This window comes from Dunckerocampus dactyliophorus, chromosome 17, assembly GCF_027744805.1.
Source record: "Dunckerocampus dactyliophorus isolate RoL2022-P2 chromosome 17, RoL_Ddac_1.1, whole genome shotgun sequence".
NCBI lineage: Eukaryota > Metazoa > Chordata > Actinopteri > Syngnathiformes > Syngnathidae > Dunckerocampus > Dunckerocampus dactyliophorus.
In genome coordinates this window covers 7139037-7157931 of record NC_072835.1, presented here as the reverse complement: position 1 = coordinate 7157931, position 18895 = coordinate 7139037, and the positions used below count along the sequence as shown (strand labels likewise).

Here is an 18895-nt window from a genome sequence, read left to right as displayed (position 1 = left end):
ATGCTTAATATATGTCATATAATATGCACAGTACAACCCTGATCAAAAGAGAAAAAGCATTTATTATACATAATAAAAAAATGCTTAATTTTATATACAGATATACAATATAAATGAGTATAATATAAATGTTTTCTTTTTAATGTAATGTATAATTTCACTATATATTTGAATGTTTCTTAAATGTGTATGAATATATCCAAACATGTTTGATTTAATTAATAATTCATGAATACATAATTATTTTTAAAAATTAAACTAAAAATTGAAACATTAGGACAAAAATATTTGAAAAATATACAATATAAATCAAATAATGTATTACAATTCATGTAATTAAACATAAATATGTATCTATTATATTATGTATTATCATATATTGAATATTTAAAAAATCTTTTATTGAATAATTAATGTATTTTGTCTATGTCGCCAGACTTTAGGTACAGCCTGTATTTCTATTCCGATCAGTGTTGCACCATCTAAGCAGGGTAATGCCTGCTTCTTCCAGGTTGGATATTTTTTCCTGCTCCGTGACAGTCTGATTGTACACACAGAGCCAGCTGAGAAAGCCAATTACAAGTACAGTGGTAAATTAGTCCTACGTACTCTGGATAGTCTGGAAAGTCCACACAAGCACGGTTCAAGTGAGGGGAACCACAAACGGTGAGTTTGGCGCCCCCTAGACACACCAATCTGTTACTACAACAACTACCACAGGTTTGCCATTTACTTTTTTCCTATTCGACCTCACTTTGCTTCATTTGCATGGGTGCAAATGAAGTTAAAAATAATGGATAACGTGTGAAGCTGTCTTTAATGATGCACAAAGTCAATACATGAATGCACTAAAGCACCTTTAATGATAGTCCCCATCATTAAAAATGAATGTTTCCGTTTACATTTTGTGACTTTCTGGCATTTGCGTATTTACATTTTGAATCTTTGATCATAAAATGTATACATTCACAATAAAATTAACTGTAAAATCATTTTGCATAATGAAGCAAAGTGCCCTGCACATTGATCTTTTTGCATATGTCACGGCCCTGCAATCACATCAGCTGTAATAAGTCAGTCCGTTTTTCCGGGCTGAGCTCACCGACTGGATAGTCTCTCTCAGTTTCTGTTCCCAGTCGTTGCACCAGTTCACGCTGCGGTCCAGGTTCTGGTAACGCGAGGCTAACGTATCCAAAGCTCTGACGGCTTCAGGTAGGTCAAAGGTCAATCCAGCTCGCTGTACCGCTTCTTGAAACTTGGCTGGGGATGCTGTGGCCATGTAACACCTGAAACAGATGAGTTGGAGTTGTGCAAATGGAGATGTATGGTAACATGGCGTCCGTTTTTCATTTGTTTGCTTACTCTGTATAAATATACAGGCATATATACACTGTACAAAAAATACTGTATAAACAAACTTTCCTACCTACAGGGGTGCGTGATTCTGCACAATTTGGCATTGATCCGAAACCAAGGGACTAAAGAGCCAGGATTGCAGATACCGATACTGATCATTGAATGATTTTGTCATTTTACCTTTAAATCATTGATCATGGCTGTTATCGCAAGAAAACATAGAACAAAGATTTTCGGCAAGCTGTCCAAAAATAAGTATTTGGGAACAATTTATATCATCTATATATAAATTATATGAACATATAAATATAACAATATGAGACATGTAACACAGCACAGTACATTTGTGATTCAGCACTCACAGCCCTGCAAAATTTCAGATTTTTGATTAAGAAAATATTTATATATTTTTCTTGGCTCTTTTTTTTGGCAGACAATACAATTCATTCACCATACGTTTGTAGCAATCAATACATATGTGATCAATACAGGTTAAATGTACAGCATACATGTACCACTGCTTCACTGATCATGTTTTTTTGTCAAGCGTCAAGAGTTCCCATTTTGTTTGGAGTGGTAGTTGCTGTGTTGACGTGAGTGATGCGGTTAATGGCAACTGAAGAGAGAGGGTTCTGGATCTGGATCTAATCTGAACTTTTATTGCAAAGGTCGATCCCAAATCGGAGGAGAACGTCAACGTCAAGCTAGGAGGGGGAAGGGGCAAAACATGGGTCAAAAATAGATTTTATGGGTGTATCAATTACTTGCGGATTTGTGCTATTCACTGGTAGCTGTGGAACACAATTGGATTCTTCATTTCCTTTTATTATGTACAATTGTCTGAACAAGTCAATACTGTAACCCCTCGTTTAGCGCGATTCATTTGTTCCAGAACTGACTGTGATCAGTAAGCTTCCGCAAAGTAGGATTCCTTATTTATAAATGGAATATTTTCATAGTTGAGAGCACAGAAAACCTGTTTATGACCTTTTAAATACAGTTTTTAACTTTAGAGACCTGTGGACATTAAACAACAACCCTATAGTCACCTTCACACTTGTATTATCCAATATAGTAGACATAATAAGACAAAATAAGCCATACATGAGACTCATGCTCATGTGTTACTATAAATGTGTTTCCTAGGGGAGCAGAGTGAGTGCCCGCGGGCACCAGGTAGCCCCCCATGATTACATGAGGTGCCCGCAAGCCTGCTTTTCATTCAGGTTTTCAGTTAATAATGTGAGAACACTAGAAATAAAAGTATTCTGAAACATAAAATGCGAGTTGTGGATACCAGCATTTTGTTAATGTTTTGGTAAAACAAGCATATTTGCTTTGTTTGGGTTGAAATAAAGTAGGAAAATCATTTCTAGAAAAATGAGTAGCTCGTGGCCATTTTCATTTTCTAAAAGTAGCTCTCGCAAGAAAAAAAGTTGGTGACCCCTGCAGTAGCCTGTGTTAGGGATGATTGTGCCTGTTTGTCTGGTGCTTGCGTGTCTCACCGAACATTACAGTAACATTACTGACACCTAGAATACGTCTTTTGAATGCCTTATTGTTGTATTTTACTTCATTTTGTTACAACCGACAAGGTTTACTAACAGGGAACAAAGGGCACATTTACAAGAAGTGGAAAGTAACAACAAAAAGCATCAGTGACAGAAGGTCACCAAGAAAGTAACAAAGTACAACAAAAGAATCAATGGCAAAAGCACAAGGAACTTAAGCATGATGACTTACCATGCAGGTGTACAGTGCAAACACAGACAGCAGAGGGCGGCAAACACTAGCAGAGTGAGCACCTAACACATTTAAAAACACTAACATTTGCTTAAATATTCATATTTTTGACTAATAATAGGCTGTATTCAAGCACAAAACAGCATGATTTATTAATTAATATAATTGTGAAAAACCACGATACACTGAAGCCGCACGGTGGCCGAGTGGATCGCTTGTTGGCCACACAGTCAGGAGATCGGGAAGACCTGGGTCCGCTTGGGCATCTCTCTTCGCATATTCTTCCTCTGCATGGGTTTTCTCCGAGTAGTCCGGTTTCCTCCCGCATTCCAAAAACATGCATGTTAGGTTAATTGGCGACTCTAAATTGTCCATAGGTATGAATGTGAGTGTGAATGGTTGTTTGTCTATATGTGCCCTGGGATTGGCTGACGACCAGTCCAGGGTGTACCCCGTCTCTGGCCCAAAAGTCGGCTGGGATAGGCTCTAGCATACCCCTGCGGCCCTAAGGAGGATAAGCGGCGTAGAAAAACGATGGATGAACATTGAAGCCGCAAAATTCGAAGCGCAAAGTGGAGCGGGATCGGCCAATTAAATTTGGCCGATTAATCAGTCGAGCATTACAAAATAAGTCAACTACAATTGGGTCGCATTCAAATCCTTTGGATTTTTGCCTCCAAAATGAGTTTTTCTTCTCTTTTTCTCCAAAATAATAGTAAATAAATATAATATCAACAACGTAACAATATGAACAACACAGATAACACACACAGTTGTGAAAATAAACAGAACAGAACTGAAAATATCACGGTAACATAGGTCCGATACTACTAGTACCCTTCATATCGGTATTATTGATATTTGGATTGACTGCCCACCCCTAGAAAGCAACAGAAATACTCCAAAAGCATCCACAAAGACAAAACGAGGGCGTCGCTGTCATGCAACGCCAGGGGGAACATTACTGGACATGTTGAATGTGGAAAGTCTGACCTGGGAAGATTGGCACTGTGAGGACAGTGGTAGTGGTGCCATACCGCCACGGCTGTGTGCGGGCACAGCACATACTGGTTGTCCTCCCAGCATCTCCTCATTGTCTCCACGATACCGTCATCGTTCACTGTCCCAGTAGACACTATATGCGACAACTAGCAGTAGAAAAGGAAAGAAACCGTAGATTAAATGTACCGTTACAAACGTTCAATGAAGCAGGAAGTATAGCAGTGAAGAACATCCAAATACTGGGTACCAGTTTGTGGTGCTTTTCAAGCAGAGTATGTGCATGTGAATGCTGGAACTCCTCCATCATGTTCTTCACCAAAGCACCGTTTCTTCCCAGAAGCAGCCAGAACACTCTCTCCATGTTATACGGATCCTACGTCACAAACGTCAGCACAGCAGCACTGAGACCTACACGAGCACTGATCCTGCCAATTATGTGACCATCACATGAACTTGTATTTACAAAAAATACTAATACATGGTTGGTAACCCTACCAAGACATGCGTTAAAAAGATGTCTATGGAATGATAATGGTTTAGTTTATCTACAGTATATTATTATAGTTTTAAATAGAAAAAAATAGATTTATGTCTTCTTGATCTTCTCTCGCATCTCCTTCTTCTGTTCTGAATTCCCTTTTGAGAGCTCCTTTCTTACATTATTTTGCTCTGTACTGTAATCCCTCGCCACTTCTCGCTTCAGATTTTGTGACTGCACTCGATCTGTGTTTCAAGAATATATCAATTAATAAATCATGCGGTTTTGTGGTTGAATACGGACTATTATAGTAAAAAAAAAATGCAGATTTTATGTATTTTTGCCAAATGTAAGCATTTCCAAGCATAAAAATGTCTAAATTAAGTGAAATACAAATATAAGGCATTCAAAGATGTGATGATATGAGTATTCTACACTGGTCACTAAGTGTCAGGCTATGGTCTTAAACTTTTGATCAGCTGATGAACAGCCGATTTCACATTAATGGTTGTTGCATTAAATTGCTTACTCTATTTTTTTAAACTTTTTTTTTTTATCCTCACTCCCATTTCTTCTTCTTACATTTTTTTTTTTATATATCATCTCTATGCTACTAAAGTGACATTTTTAGGGAACAGGAAATAGGGAATGTGCATTTATTCTCATAAAATTGCAACTTTTTTCTTGTTAGAATACTGTATAAGTTTTTTCTCTTAATACTTTGACTTTTAATTAAGGTTCACACGCTACACCCCCATGGACAAACAGCACAGCAAAACGATGAAAGACACATACAAGAATGTATTCATGCACAGTGACTTGGTGTAAGAATGCAGATAGACATATCAGAAGCATTATTTTCATCTGCAGAAGTTAAGCTTTCACTGCTGGTTGAGCGCCTCGTTTTCAGCTATTTCATGCCTTTATGGAACACACCATGCACACTCACACATCTGGAGCAAATCATTTCAACGACAGGCACCGTTACTGGCCTCCATCCCTGTCAATCTGGGCTGTGGTATGTTCCCTTTCTGGTTGGAATGATGATAATCTGTTTCGTCTTTTGCTATTGTGTTTTCTGACATGCAAAAGTGTTTCAACGTTTGATTGTGTTTTGCACTTCCCAGCCACCCTACCTGACCAAATGAACTAGCCATAATCATGTTAAAAAAAGCATTAAGTGCAAGTTAACCATGAAAATGTTGAAATTAATCACAATTGAACATTTTGATCAAGTGGCAGCACTAAAAAAAAATAAAACACAGCACAAAATACCTTTAACAAATTGAGTAAATGGTTTGCAGGTCATACTAAGTTTGTACCCAAGCATATAGATACGATATTAGCCAATTAGCAGTTATAGTTGAGTGTAAAACTGTAATACCTGGATGTCTATGGCAGGAGCCAGTGTCTGTGTGACGTTCGCTGCCATACTAAAGTCACCGGAGGTTACTGTCCTGTGCACGATGTCATTGGCATTCACCATGGCCACCAACCTCAGGGGCAATCCCATTTGCTTGACGATGAAGCCAGCTGAAGTGCACAAATAACCAAATAAATAGAAGTCAGTTGCTCCAATGTAGTCAGACAATCCATTAAAAATTCCCAGCAAATTGTTGTAACACCATTCTGTTGTGTCTACAGATGCATTATGCTATGCCTTGAATGAATTCCATATTTATACTGCTACACGCTTGACCACTAGAGGGCAGTGTTACACTGTGTGAGTCTATATTATGTCTATTTTCTGTCTTATTTTGTCTTTATGTCTACTATATTGGGTAATAGGAGTGTCAATGTGACTATAGGGGTGTTATTTCATGTTTAGAGGGTTCTAATAATGTTAAAACCGTATTTAGAATTTAAATTCTTGTGATCTGTTCCATATTTATTTGTTTATGTATTCTTATTCTATTTTCTTATTTTTCTTGTCGCTCATGGTTTGCCTTGATTTATTTTATTTTGTGATTAAGTTCATCATATTTGAAGAGCTGCTGGAAAAATCTATCTACCAAAGGTCGTTAACAGGTTTTCTATGCTCTAACTACAAAAGTATTCAAAAGTATTATTTATTTAAAAAGGACTTCGCTATTTTGCAGAACTTATCACGGTTGGGTCTGGAAATAATTACTGTATCTCAAAAAGACACCAAACAAAAGAAGATGAAGTCAATCATACAGTGGAACCCACTTACCTGGACCACAACACGTTTATGTGGACCAACTCATCAAGTACTGGTCCACCGTTACTAAAAAGTGCCTGTTTCATTCAAAGTCAACATACACGGGCGACCGCTTTTGCAGACATAAAATTTGAGAACCAAAGGGGTCATTTCTATGAAAAATGTTGCCTTCATGTCGACATGTTGTAGTATTGTTAACTTCATCCTTGTCACTAAAGCAGCATGGAATGACCACAGCGACATAACGAGTTACCCGGCATCAACCACACACAGTGCCAAGTAAGCTTCAAAATAAAGGCATGACAGTATTAGCCTGGATTCTACCTCAGCAACTCACAAAATGCATTCATTTTTCTTTTTTTTACATTGTTGGTCTCTGTTGTCTCTTTAAATTGTTTTTCACCTTCTTTATCAAAATGCTGGCGCTTTGGCTCCATTGTGGCTTATTTTGCAGCAGTGATCAAAAGAACAGCAGAGACTTGAGGTGAGAAACGCTACTGAGTTGAAGAACTAACTCATGCAAAACACAAAGGTGGTGTGAGAAAGGGTGATGGGTTTGTGTTGTTCTGAACATTCATTTCCCAGGACTTCACCGTATTTTGTTATTATCTGCTGGCCTTGTCTACCAGATGCTTGTTATGTACTGAGGAAGACAGGACACTCATATAACCAAACTAGGCTGCCTGGTACCTGTTTTGTTAAAACAGTAACTGTGTGCGAATGCCTGAGTTTTGGGGCCGGCCACCCCGCTCTCATGCCCGCACAAACAGACTTGGATAAAGAGGGGTGAGCGAAAGCACCTAGACAGAGTCTGCTGCGGGTTTCGTACGGACGCCCAGCCGGTTGATGCACACTCTGCCGGGGTTGTAGGCTCTCCAACCCAGCGCGTCACGGTAAGAGCTACATTCACAGTGCATAGCCAATGTTTGAAACTGTAACTGTTTATGTGCGTTGAATAAAGACGCTGTGTTCAGCCATATTCAGTTAGTTGTGGTTTGTTCTTTCCCGAGCCGATCTCCAACGAATCCTGATAAAATAAAAAGGTGTTTCATTACAGGTGGTGTCCGCGTTGATCTCGTTGCCACATCGTGTCTTTGGCTACAATCACATCTTCAATAAAGGTAAAAGTAACCTTAAATCAGGAGTGTCCATACTTTTTTTTCTCTTAATATTTTGATTTTATTCTGGTAAAATTATGGCTGTTTTTTTTTTTACATTTCTGCTGTTGTTTTTTTTCCCCAATTATTTCAGCTTTATTCTTGTAATTATGACTTTATTCCCATAATATTTTGACTTTATTCTGATAACATTGTAATTTTCCAAACATTACAACTTTGCTTGTTGTTTTGTTTTTTCCTCATATTATCACTGTAAAAAATACCATCTTTTTTCTTTAATATTTCAGCTTTATGCTACTGAAATAACATTATTTTCCCTCATAATATTATGACATTATTCTCATAAAATTCTCATAAAAACTTTTTATCATGAGAGTACAACTTTTTTCTATTAATATTTTGACTTGATTCATGTAAAATTATTGCTGATTTTTCCATTTTTGCTGTTTTTTTTTTTTTTGTAGTTTTCTTGTAAAATTACATTTTTAGAACAGGACACGGGCCAATAAAAAAACAGCCATGGGCTACAAATAGTCCCCGGGCCACACTTTGGACACGCCTGACTTAAATGTTAATTTATCCCTTTCATTCGTTATTTGTATGTAATTTACTTGCATTTAGAAATGTTTTCTGCATTTAAACCTATAATTGTGAAATTATAAAATCATGCTTTGTGTTAAAATTTCTGGGCTTTCCGGAAGAGATTAATTGGATTTACATTATTTCTTATGGGAAATTTTGGAACGGACTAATGGCGCTAACCAAGGTTCCACTGTATAGAATGTCATGACAACACAAGGGTCTAAATAAAAGTATGCACAAATGGAGGAAAGCCATCTGAATAAACCACCATAGGTTCACAAATCCTGTATTATCACTTCATGTCTCTGGCCAAAGTCATAGCTAAATGTGAAAGCAATGGCTAGCTTCGGTTGTGAATTTGTCGAAGAAACACATTGAAGGGGGTAAGTGAAAGTGCAACAGTGCATTTAAACTTAAAAGTAGATTGTAATTGCTTAAATATGAGGCAGTATCCATACCTGCAAGGTTCCCCGCCCCTCCAGTAGGCACCACCACTTCCAGTTCAGGCATGCAAGCCTCCACTTGCTCCACACCCATGAGCCGCAGGTACGCATAGATGAAATGGACCAGTTGGATCATGATACGAGACCAGTTCACCGAATTGAGGCTCATGAGGCCATGAGACTTCACAAGTTCCTGATCGGCAAAGAGGCGACGCAGAGGCTGGTCAATGTCATCAGATGAGCCGTCCGCTTTGACAACACACAACAACTACAATTATTATTCATATCCTCAACATAGGGTGGTGGACGACAACACTATTGTTGTGTGCTTACCCGCAAAAACATGAACATTGTCCTCCAGACAAGTGATCATGTGTTTCTCTTGGATTTGGGTAATACGTCCCCGAGGGTAAACCACCACCACATCCAGGCCAGAAGTACCTTTTGCACTCTGGATGGCCGAGCCACCTGTGTCACCTGATGTACCTACATGGAAAGCAAAAAAGAAAGTGCATTGTTGGCACTTCACAAGAGGTGCACTACCACCTGTCAAAGTTAAAAACCAGGGACTCATATGATCACATCAATATATTAACTGTGCTCAAAACTCCCTCGACATCATCAACCAGCTCCTCCTCCCTTGTCATTGTGTGCTGCTCCCTCACCTTTCTCACGATCATCTTCACCCCACCAGATGAAACCTTGCATGAAGCTCCAAAGTGAGGGTGATTGCACTGATTGCACCAATAGCGTTCTCTTTCTCACCAAGCTTCCTCTTCATGCCCTTGTAGTCCATTCCAGTCTTGTGCAGGTCTACAACCTTGGTGATGGTGTTGTAGTCCATCCCATTCTCGTGCAGGGTCTACAGTCTTTTTGATGGTTTCGAAGTCCCTTCCAGTCTTGTGCAGGTCCACAATCTTCCTGATGGTTTTGTAGTTCATTCCAGTCTTGTGCAGGTCTACAGTCTTGTTGATGGTTTTGTAGTCCATTCCAGTCTTGGGCAGGTCTACCATCTTGTTGATGGTCTTGTAGTTCATTGCAGTCTTGTGTAGCTCTACAATTTTGTAGTTCATTCTAGTCTTGTCCAGGTCAACAATCTTGTGAAAGGTATTGTAGTCCATTCCTGTCTTGTGCAGGTCTATAATCTCCTTAAAGGTCTTGCAGTCCATTCCAGTCTTGGGCAGGTCTACAATCTTGTTGATGGTCTTGTACTTCATTGCAGTCTTGTGTAGCTCTACAATCTTGTAGTCCATTCCAGTCTTGTACAGGTCTACGATCTTGTTGATCGTCTTGTAGTCCCTTCCAGTCTTGTGCAGATCCACAATCTTGCTGATGGTCTTGTAGTCTATTCCAATCTTGTGCAGGTTTACAATGTTGTTGATGGTCTTGCAATCCATTCCAGTCTTGTGCAAATCTACAATCTTGTTGATTCCAGTCTTGTGGAGGTCTACAATGTTGTTGATGTCCTTTCCAGGCTTGTCGGTCATGTTAGGTCTTTGGTCTTGCCCATGGTAGAGAGGTGGTAGAGAGGTTTTAATGAAAGAGTGTTCGTGTGCCAGGTGTCTTTTATCCACATAATGAGTTGAAATTTGGAGTGTTTTCTTAATGGGACAGGACTCATTTGCAGACGTCTTGGACACATAACACACAACAATTGTTGCTGGATGGTGGGGGATGAAATACTTATTTCAATCAAATCCAAAGTAATTTCTCCCAAGTTAGTTGGGATAGGGTGCAGCTGCGTGCGACCCTTAACAGGACATGTGGTATTATGACATTCTTTTTCCTTCAAAAGCAAGACTTGCAACGCTTGGATTCCAAATTCCAAGGACCTTACCTTCCATGTTTGTAAAGCTGTAATATGTAATCCTGACTCTCTCTGGCTCAGCGTTTCACGCACAGTTCAACAACACAGTTTCTAGTTAATACACTGTAGGTAAGAGACAGTCTTAATATGTTTACTCATAACATACCACAACTATGTCATCGTTGGCCGCATACAGTGTTCCCTCGTTCTATTTCGGTTCACCTTTCGTGGACTCGCTGTTTTGCGGATTTTTTTTGGTGCAATTTTAGTGCTTTTTTTCAGCATATGAACGCTGTTACAGGCCGAGCTTGGCCCTTTAAGAAGAACTGCATTGTCTCTCTGTTTCGCTATTCCCTCTCTTCTGTCTGCACCGCCCATTGACTTCTGCGTACTGATTGGCTGTAGACCATTGTCAATCAATCTCCTTCGTGCCGTCTCCTGTTGTGGCCATGGCTACCAAACTAGCTAACCGTGTGAGCTGCTTGCTAACTGCCAATACTGTAAATAACAGAAGAAATAGAAGAAGCTAACCGAGTGAGGAAAATACAACGACAGGAGCAATATGCTTTAACTAGGATACAAAAACGTCACAGCTGAACGGCGCCAGGACGACGAGGCACGGTCAGAGGAGTAAAATACACGAGTCACTTAACTTCTTGTGTCCAACCTAGTAGGTTGATCATTAAAATTCTAACAAAATTTGAACTTTGAGAGTGTTTAAACAAGAGAGAAATGTGAGAAAATGTTCATGCCTGTCTGAGAAAAGTGTATCAAGTGTATGGTGAGGGGTTTTACAGCCTTAAAACACATAATAACTGTAAAAAAAAATACACTTAGCTACTTTGCGGATTTCACTTACAGCGGGCTATTTTGGGAACTTATCCCCCGCGATAGACGAGGGAACACTGTATACACAAACCACCATACTCACATTCACAACCATGGACTATTTAGAGCAGGTGTGTCTACATTTTTTCCACTTTGGGCCGCATACTAAAAAAAATCCTTTACAAATTCTAAAAATGGCCCTCCATCCTTTTATTTTTCAGTATGTGGCCCTCACTGGAACAAGTTTGTACACCCCGAAGTTAACCTAACGTGCGTGTTTTTGGTCTGTGGGAGGAAACTGATAACTTGCTCAAGCACAGCATTTTCTGTAAAAATGAAACCAAAACATGTACGGGGGTCCTCGTTTTACGACGTTATGTGGTTACGAACGTGCCGCTATCAATTCATTCAATTTGATTTACAATAAAATGTCAGATATGTCAATACAATTGTCAGATATAATAAATACAATACAAATACAATAAGTCAGAGACTCGCTTGAGAACGAGTGACAGCGTGAGAGTTCCCACTTCTGACACGCCGTGAGAACAGAACTCGTACGCAGACCGAGGACCTCCTGGAACTGATTTTGTTGCTTTCATACCAACAAGAACAGTAGCCCTGCGTTTCTCTTTCTGCAGGAAGTAGTTGAGAAATTGCACGGTGCAGGTCATAGCCAGGTCCTTAAAAGCTAAGGTGTCTCCATGGAAGAGCTCCAGGATTGTCAGGCCATCCTTCAGCTGGACAGTTCTGATCACATCCGGCACAGAGAATCCAGACAAAGCAGAGCCAATCAGGACTGAGACAGAGAAAGGAATGCCATTTTTAGTGCTATACATTCCATCAGGATTTCAAATTGTTGGTTTTCTTTTTGACACTGAGCTCACCTTCCAGGTCCTTTCTGGGAATGAGCTGAGAGGGAATGAAGATGGAGGCTACCTCCATCACCAGTTTGGGATACGACAGTCCACTCCAGCGCCTCAGCGTTACTGGGCTCACTGTGGGTATACTCTCAGGCATAAACATCCCTCCATCAGGAGCATAACCTGAAAACAGCACATCCCGGAAGTCCCATCCTTGGACTCCACCGCGGGTACTGCAGTACTTCATTCCGGCAAACCTGGGAGCAGAAAAGAATGTTATGCTAAGCTGAGGCCCACAATATACATTCTGTAGAATGGGCGTCCAAACTTTTTCCAAAGACGGCCACATTCTGAAAAAATGAAAAGATGCAGGGACCACTTTGATGTTTTGTACAGCAACACATGTACAGTACGGTAGATATGCTAACAAGTTACAGTATATATATTTCAGGAAGAAAAACTGCATCTCACTCTTTGCTCTATTTTTCCAGTTTTACTTCTTTTTTTTTTTTTCAGTTTCCAAATATTTAAACTTTTTTTCTTAAATAGTACAGGATGACTTTATTCCCTATGATATTAGAACTTTTTCCCCAACCTAATTTTTAAAAAATTACAACTTTATTTTGTTTTGTTTACTTCTCACAACATTATGAGTTTTATAAAATAATGTATTTTTTCTTTAATATTTCAACTCTATGCTACTATAATGACATTATTCTTCCTCATCATGTTTACGGATTTATTCTCGGAGAATTGCGACTCGATAGATCACGATTTAATATTTTGACTTTATTCTCATCAAATTACAGCTGTTTTTTTCCATTCCTGCTGCTGCTTTTCCAACTATTTCAACTTTCCTCTTTTAAGTTTTCTTCTCGTAATTAGCATTTTATTCCCATAGTATTTTACATATTTACGTATATTGAATTTTTTCAATATTTCAACTTTATGCTACGCAAACGGCATTATTTTTCCTCATATTACAACGTTATTCTCGAAGAATTATGACTTTTTCTCGTTTGATGAAAACTTTTTTCTATTAATATTCTGGCTTTATTCTTGTAAAATTACTGCAAATTTGTAATTTTTGCTGTTGTTGGTTATTATTTATTAAAAAATAAAAAAATTCAAAATTTTCTTTCATATTTTTTTAATATTAAACTATTAAATATCAAAATATTTAATATTTCTTTAACATTTCAACTAAAGTGCAACCCAGAGGCCATTTGCGGCCCGCTGATGTTTTTTTATTGGCCCATGGTACATTCTAAAATTTAACATGAAAACAAAAAAAAACCAAGAACAGCAACAATGGAAAAATCTGCAGTAATTTCACAAGACTAAAGTCAAAATATTAAGCAAAAAAATTGTAATCTAACGTGAAAAAAATAATTTTACTAGAATAGCAATAATTTTATGAAGAAACATAACGTCATTTTAATATCATAAAGTTCAAATATTAAAGAAAAAATACTTTGTTAAAAGTTGTAGTATGAGAAACAAATAATAAAGTTGTAATTTTTGGAAGATTCCGTTAATAATTAGAATGTTAATTTCACGATGTTGCGTAGCTGTCGAGTGCTTGACCAGCCAGTATGCAAAGACGGAGGCAGCGGTGGAAAATAAAAGTCCTTTAACAAAGCAGGTGCAGTACTAGTGCAGGGAAAAACAACAAAATGCGACAGAGGTGGAAGAAGGCTCTGTGAAAAAGCTACATGGTAGCCCTATGCAGGAGCAACAGGGACGTTCACGTGACAGCGTGGGCAACGAGAAAAAGGTAGAATGAACCAGCGCTGTACCTGCGATGACGCCGGGCTTTTAACCTCCACTAACTGCGATGGCGAACAGCTGTGCACCATACCGCTGGGGTAAAGCGGCTGCAGCTTCCCCCCAGCAGGAAGTGCAACACTCCAAAATAAGAGCGCACGACAGGAAGTGATCATTCCTTTCCTGCGGAACATGACAGTTAAGAAAATAAAGTCAAAATATTATGTGAATAGAGTGATAATTACGAGAAGAAAATGTGCAAGAACAATGTTGGAATAGTTGGAAAATTAAAAAACAACAACAATAGAAATGGAAAAACTGCTGCAATTTTATGAGAATAAAGTCATAACATTTTGGTAAAAATGTATTCTTAGGTGAAAAAAGGCACAATTTTACAGAATAAACTCATAACATAATGACGAAAAATAATGTCAATTTAGGAGCATAGAGTTGAAATATTAATGAAATTAATGATTTTTTTTTAAGTTGTAATATTATGAGAAACAAACGAAACAAAATAAAGTTGTCATTTTTGGAAAATTAGGTTGGGATGTTCCGATCAGGGTTTTATGCTGCCAAGTCCGATACCGATACCGATCATCAATGGATGAGACGCCGCTCACATGCGCTAACTGTACATTTTTCAATTGATTTCTGATGAGTGCTACTGAACAGGAGCACCGTATGGGCGGGAAAAAATTAGGACAATTCCAAGGGCCCCCGATTGCCAGGTGCCTCAAAAAAATAGGCAAAATATTAAAAAATAAAAATAAAAAGGGTGACCCAACATGATTTTTTTTTCATGGGGCCCGGAATTCCTGGCTTCTGCCCTGTTATTGGTTATATGATGTGAAAAAAGGAACCACAAAATCACCTTCATTTAGACAAAAATATATCTTACTTACCTCTCCAAGAGAACATATATCACATGATTATTTTGGGGTTATTTGCTCACAGTCACGCAAATACGGGCGAGTGTTGTCCAGTGTTTTGGTTGCGTTAGCTGCCGTTTGACTGATGCGGCACCGTACTCACCATACTCCATCAAGAGTTTGTTTGTCAGATGTTGTGTTTAAATTAAAGCGATTGGTGTGCTACCCCTGCAAGATATTTTTTTTTCTGCAGAATTCAAACGCACACTCACAAATGGCATCTAAGCTCCACACGGCAGACATGTACTGTATGTTCGGGTTTGCCGCCCCACACCTGCACAGTGAGAAGGAAAGGGGGAGGGGACACTACACTGCACACGGGGAACACAGGCTGCAATAATACGAGTAACAGGTGATCGTTTTTTGTGATTGGCATTGATTAGCATACGCCAGTCACATACAGTACTTTTCCACAGAAATCGGACGATACTATCAGAGCATATGGGAATAAAGTCAGAATATGACTAAAGGAAAATTTACAAAGATTATTTAAGAAGAAAGTTAAATATTTGGAAAATTTAAAAAAAACATCAAAAATTGGGAAAAAAGAGAAACGACCCAAGTTCATATTAATAATACACTTTTTCACGTATAAAATGAAGCTGAGATGCAGTTTTGTTCTTGAAAAATATACAACTTGTTAGTATATACAAAATATCAGTGGCCCTTGCATCCTTTCATTTTTCAGTATGTGACCCTACCTAGAAAACGTTTGGCTATACATGTTATATTGGACGTAAGTCATATCCATCCCTTTTCTATGCCGCTTATCCTAATGAGGGGTATGCTGGAGCCTATCCCAGTTGATTTTGGGCGAGAGGCAGGGTACACCCTGGACTGGTCGCCAAGCCAATCGCAGGACGTAAGTAATATGTGGCGGTAAATGGTGATATGTACCACGTTACCCAGATGGCTTAGCACGCTAAGACCGGAACCGGAAGTACACACACAGTTGGAGCTATGCGCAAGTAAGGTATTAGTGCCTGTCACTGCGCAATACGTACCCGGAATGCAATCGGTCTCGCACATGCGCAAGGACTACGTCACGTCCTCCTTTAGCTAATTTTTATGACAGCGCTTCTGCGACATCACATGCTGTGGTAGTCATTATTTTTTAAATGTATGAACATAAATGGCCGATAATACGGAGCCCCGGAGGAGACAGGGAGAAAAAAAAATATGATGGGTATAAAAAAAACAAAAAAACTTTTGCCTTCCCTCACAAAACTCTTGCGAGATAACACAAAAATTTTGCAAGGGAATGCAAAAGTTATTTGTTTTTTTTTTACCCATTATTTTTTTTTCTCCATGTCCCCTCTGGGTCTCCGTACAATAACCATACCTCATATATGTAATATGTTGGGAGATTATAAGTGACTCTTGTTAAAATACTTCGTTAGCATGAGGATGTTTCTATCGTCTTATGACGTCACTGAACTCTATACGTGGAATGGCCCCGATCGATTGCTGCGCGTTGATTGACCACAGAGGCCTGACGCCACTGGAAGAATAGAAGTCACCATGTTGTTTCAAAACAAAACAAGAAAGCCGACTGCGATTGACGCGTTCTGTGACATACTGTATTAATAAGCAAAGTTTTTTGTCTGTAATATTAAATAGCAGGAATTAAAGTTAAATGAAAAGTTAAAAAAAATAGATACTTTAAATCTGTAAGCATCTTTTCATCTAAGTAGTTGTAAATGAGCCCTTATTCTCCTTTCGATTTCCACACTGCAATGCTCAACTTCTAAAGCAATGGGTAGTAAATATGCGGAGAGACAGGTGGATTCCTGCAGCCAGATCGCAACTCTGTTCAAGTCATTTCACCGAGGAGAACCTCAACAGGACCGGCCAGACTGTTAGATTACGACAAAATGCAGTTCCAACAATATTTGACTTTCCTGATCATCTTCTAAAGGTATGCGTTGCATTTAACTTTGATACTACGTAGATCCTTATCATAACAAATACCTTATGAACACTGAAATTGACTTGTTATGCATTGTAATTTCACACCATAGAGGTAGGAAAAACCTTAAACTGGAGGGAAATTTTGAGATTTGGGTCTAGTAAATTTACTCTGTTTCAATGGAATTTTTGTTAATTCCTGTTAATTTTTATACCGAACCATAATAAATGTATGTAGTGAATGACGATACATGTATGTGTATGCGTGTGTGCTTTTTTTGGGTGAAGCAAGATGGCCGACAATGGCTTCGTGCGGTCAGCCGTGACGCCCATTCCATGTAGTTTAGAGTTCAGTTTATGACATCCACCAAGAGTAAGCTACGTAAAAACTTACGCAATGCACGTAGCGCAGACTTAAACGTCATATCCGGTTACGTGTAACATACATAAATAAATAGAATAAAACACATAAAATGCAGTTATATTTCAATGTAAACAACCATACGTAGAGTGCAATGATGGATTTAGCTTTTTTTTTCTAAAAGAGGAAATAGCATCCATCCAAACATATCTTCCTGGCAAATGCTTTTGTGTGTATTTTTTCAGTGGCCCAAAAAAAACGTAAAATAATTTATGGAACAAAGAAAAGAGTGTTTATATCCACTTGCACTATGGGTATGATATAAGAAAAAAAGACTGACTTTGTTGTCATTTCTCAAATTTCTACCTATCTTAATAATGTTTTGGGGAGTGAAGGGGGGCGCTTGCTGCCGTAGAATAGGTAGAGGGAGGCGTAGATTACACATGCCTAACCTGTGACTGCCGAAAAATAGACCGACCGGATGTAGACATGTTCTGCACATGCGTAGAACCAAGTTGAACCGATTGCGTTCCGGGTACGTATTGCGCAGTGACAGTGCCACTGAAGCGATCAAGAGTTCATACAGTTTATATTGCTGCACACTGCTCTTCGTGGTTTGTTAAAACAAGTAACACATTAACACTAACCAAGGCAGACAGCACCTTTAAGTCTTGAAAGACGGATATCCCTCACGCCCCCAGTTGCCTTGCTAACTTCCGTTTTGTTCCTTGGACGCAGCGTTTCCGTCATGCGTGTCTTTTAAAGCGTCTGTGTGTTTTTGTTTCGGATCATGTATGTGTTTGGCCGTTGCGGGGCGTTTCCCCCTGTAGTATACAGTCCTAGCATACGTTCCATTATGTAGCATAGTTTGATTGTCATGATTCCCATTCAACATGTCGTTGAACTTTTTTTTTCTACTTACTCTTTCGTCGACACCACCTTATCTTCTTCGCCTGTTTGGAGTTTGCACTCAACGCAGTGATACGGCATGGCGTCGGGTCGGCTCCAGCCGAGCCAAATATCTATATTTATCGATACCAGCATCGACTCGATACTATGTAATTTGAATGAGTCGTTCATTGTTTCGCTTAAACAATTGTACAGTATATAATAAAAGGGAACAATTGGATGATTTTGTAGCTATATTGTTACATTGAACTATAAAGTTGTAAAAATATATTGTTCATCAGTAAATGTGTTGATAAAGATAGATTTTGTTTGCGTAAATCTTTGTGCTGTGATGATCATGATCAACAAATTCAAATGTTATCACTGATACTGGCCCTGTATTAACTTGGTATAGGGTGGATACCATAACCAGTAGTATCATCCACCTTTGTCCTCCAGCTCCTAGATTACCAAAGTGGGGTACGCCAATTATCATTGGGGGTACGTGAATAAAAATGAAAAACAATTAGCGCCTAACACTCACGATTACGAGCACACCTGAACGCCTCATAGCACTGAGCACATAGCAGGAAGAAAGGGGACACGCATGAAGTTCTTCATTGCTCTGTCTGAGTTA

General features: G+C 38.8%; 1 protein-coding gene across 2 annotated transcripts; it reads right to left on the bottom strand.

Annotated features, from left to right (window-relative positions):
• Positions 1-434: 434 nt before the first annotated feature.
• On the bottom strand, positions 435-18363 carry thnsl2 (threonine synthase-like 2). 2 transcript variants are annotated; one of them, XM_054757454.1, is made up of 10 exons: positions 18293-18358; positions 14202-14352; positions 12427-12659; positions 12144-12338; positions 9238-9390; positions 8920-9153; positions 5964-6112; positions 4349-4474; positions 4093-4247; positions 435-1286 (listed from the first exon to the last, which is right to left on the bottom strand). In XM_054757454.1, the coding sequence occupies exons 3-10, from the start codon at positions 12647-12649 to the stop codon at positions 1061-1063; spliced, it is 1461 nt and encodes a 486-aa protein (XP_054613429.1). In that variant the 5' UTR covers positions 12650-12659; positions 14202-14352; positions 18293-18358; the 3' UTR covers positions 435-1060. The 2 variants fall into 2 exon arrangements, with proteins under 2 accessions (XP_054613429.1, XP_054613427.1); XM_054757452.1 differs by lacking the exon at positions 14202-14352 and having other exon boundaries at positions 18293-18363.
• Between the last annotated feature and the right edge of the window lie 532 nt (positions 18364-18895).

Bases quoted from the DNA above. Each gene is read 5' to 3' on its own strand.
- thnsl2 (XM_054757452.1), bottom strand. From the start codon at position 18,360: ATGCCGTATCACTGCGTTGAGTGCAAACTCCAAACAGGCGAAGAAGAT. The intron at 12,660-18,292 runs GTAAGTAGAAAA...TTCTGCTCCCAG, and splicing joins AAGGTGGTGTCGACGAAAGA to GTTTGCCGGAATGAAGTACT. The intron at 9,391-12,143 runs GTATGAAAGCAA...CTTTCCATGTAG, and splicing joins CAGGGCTACTGTTCTTGTTG to GTACATCAGGTGACACAGGT.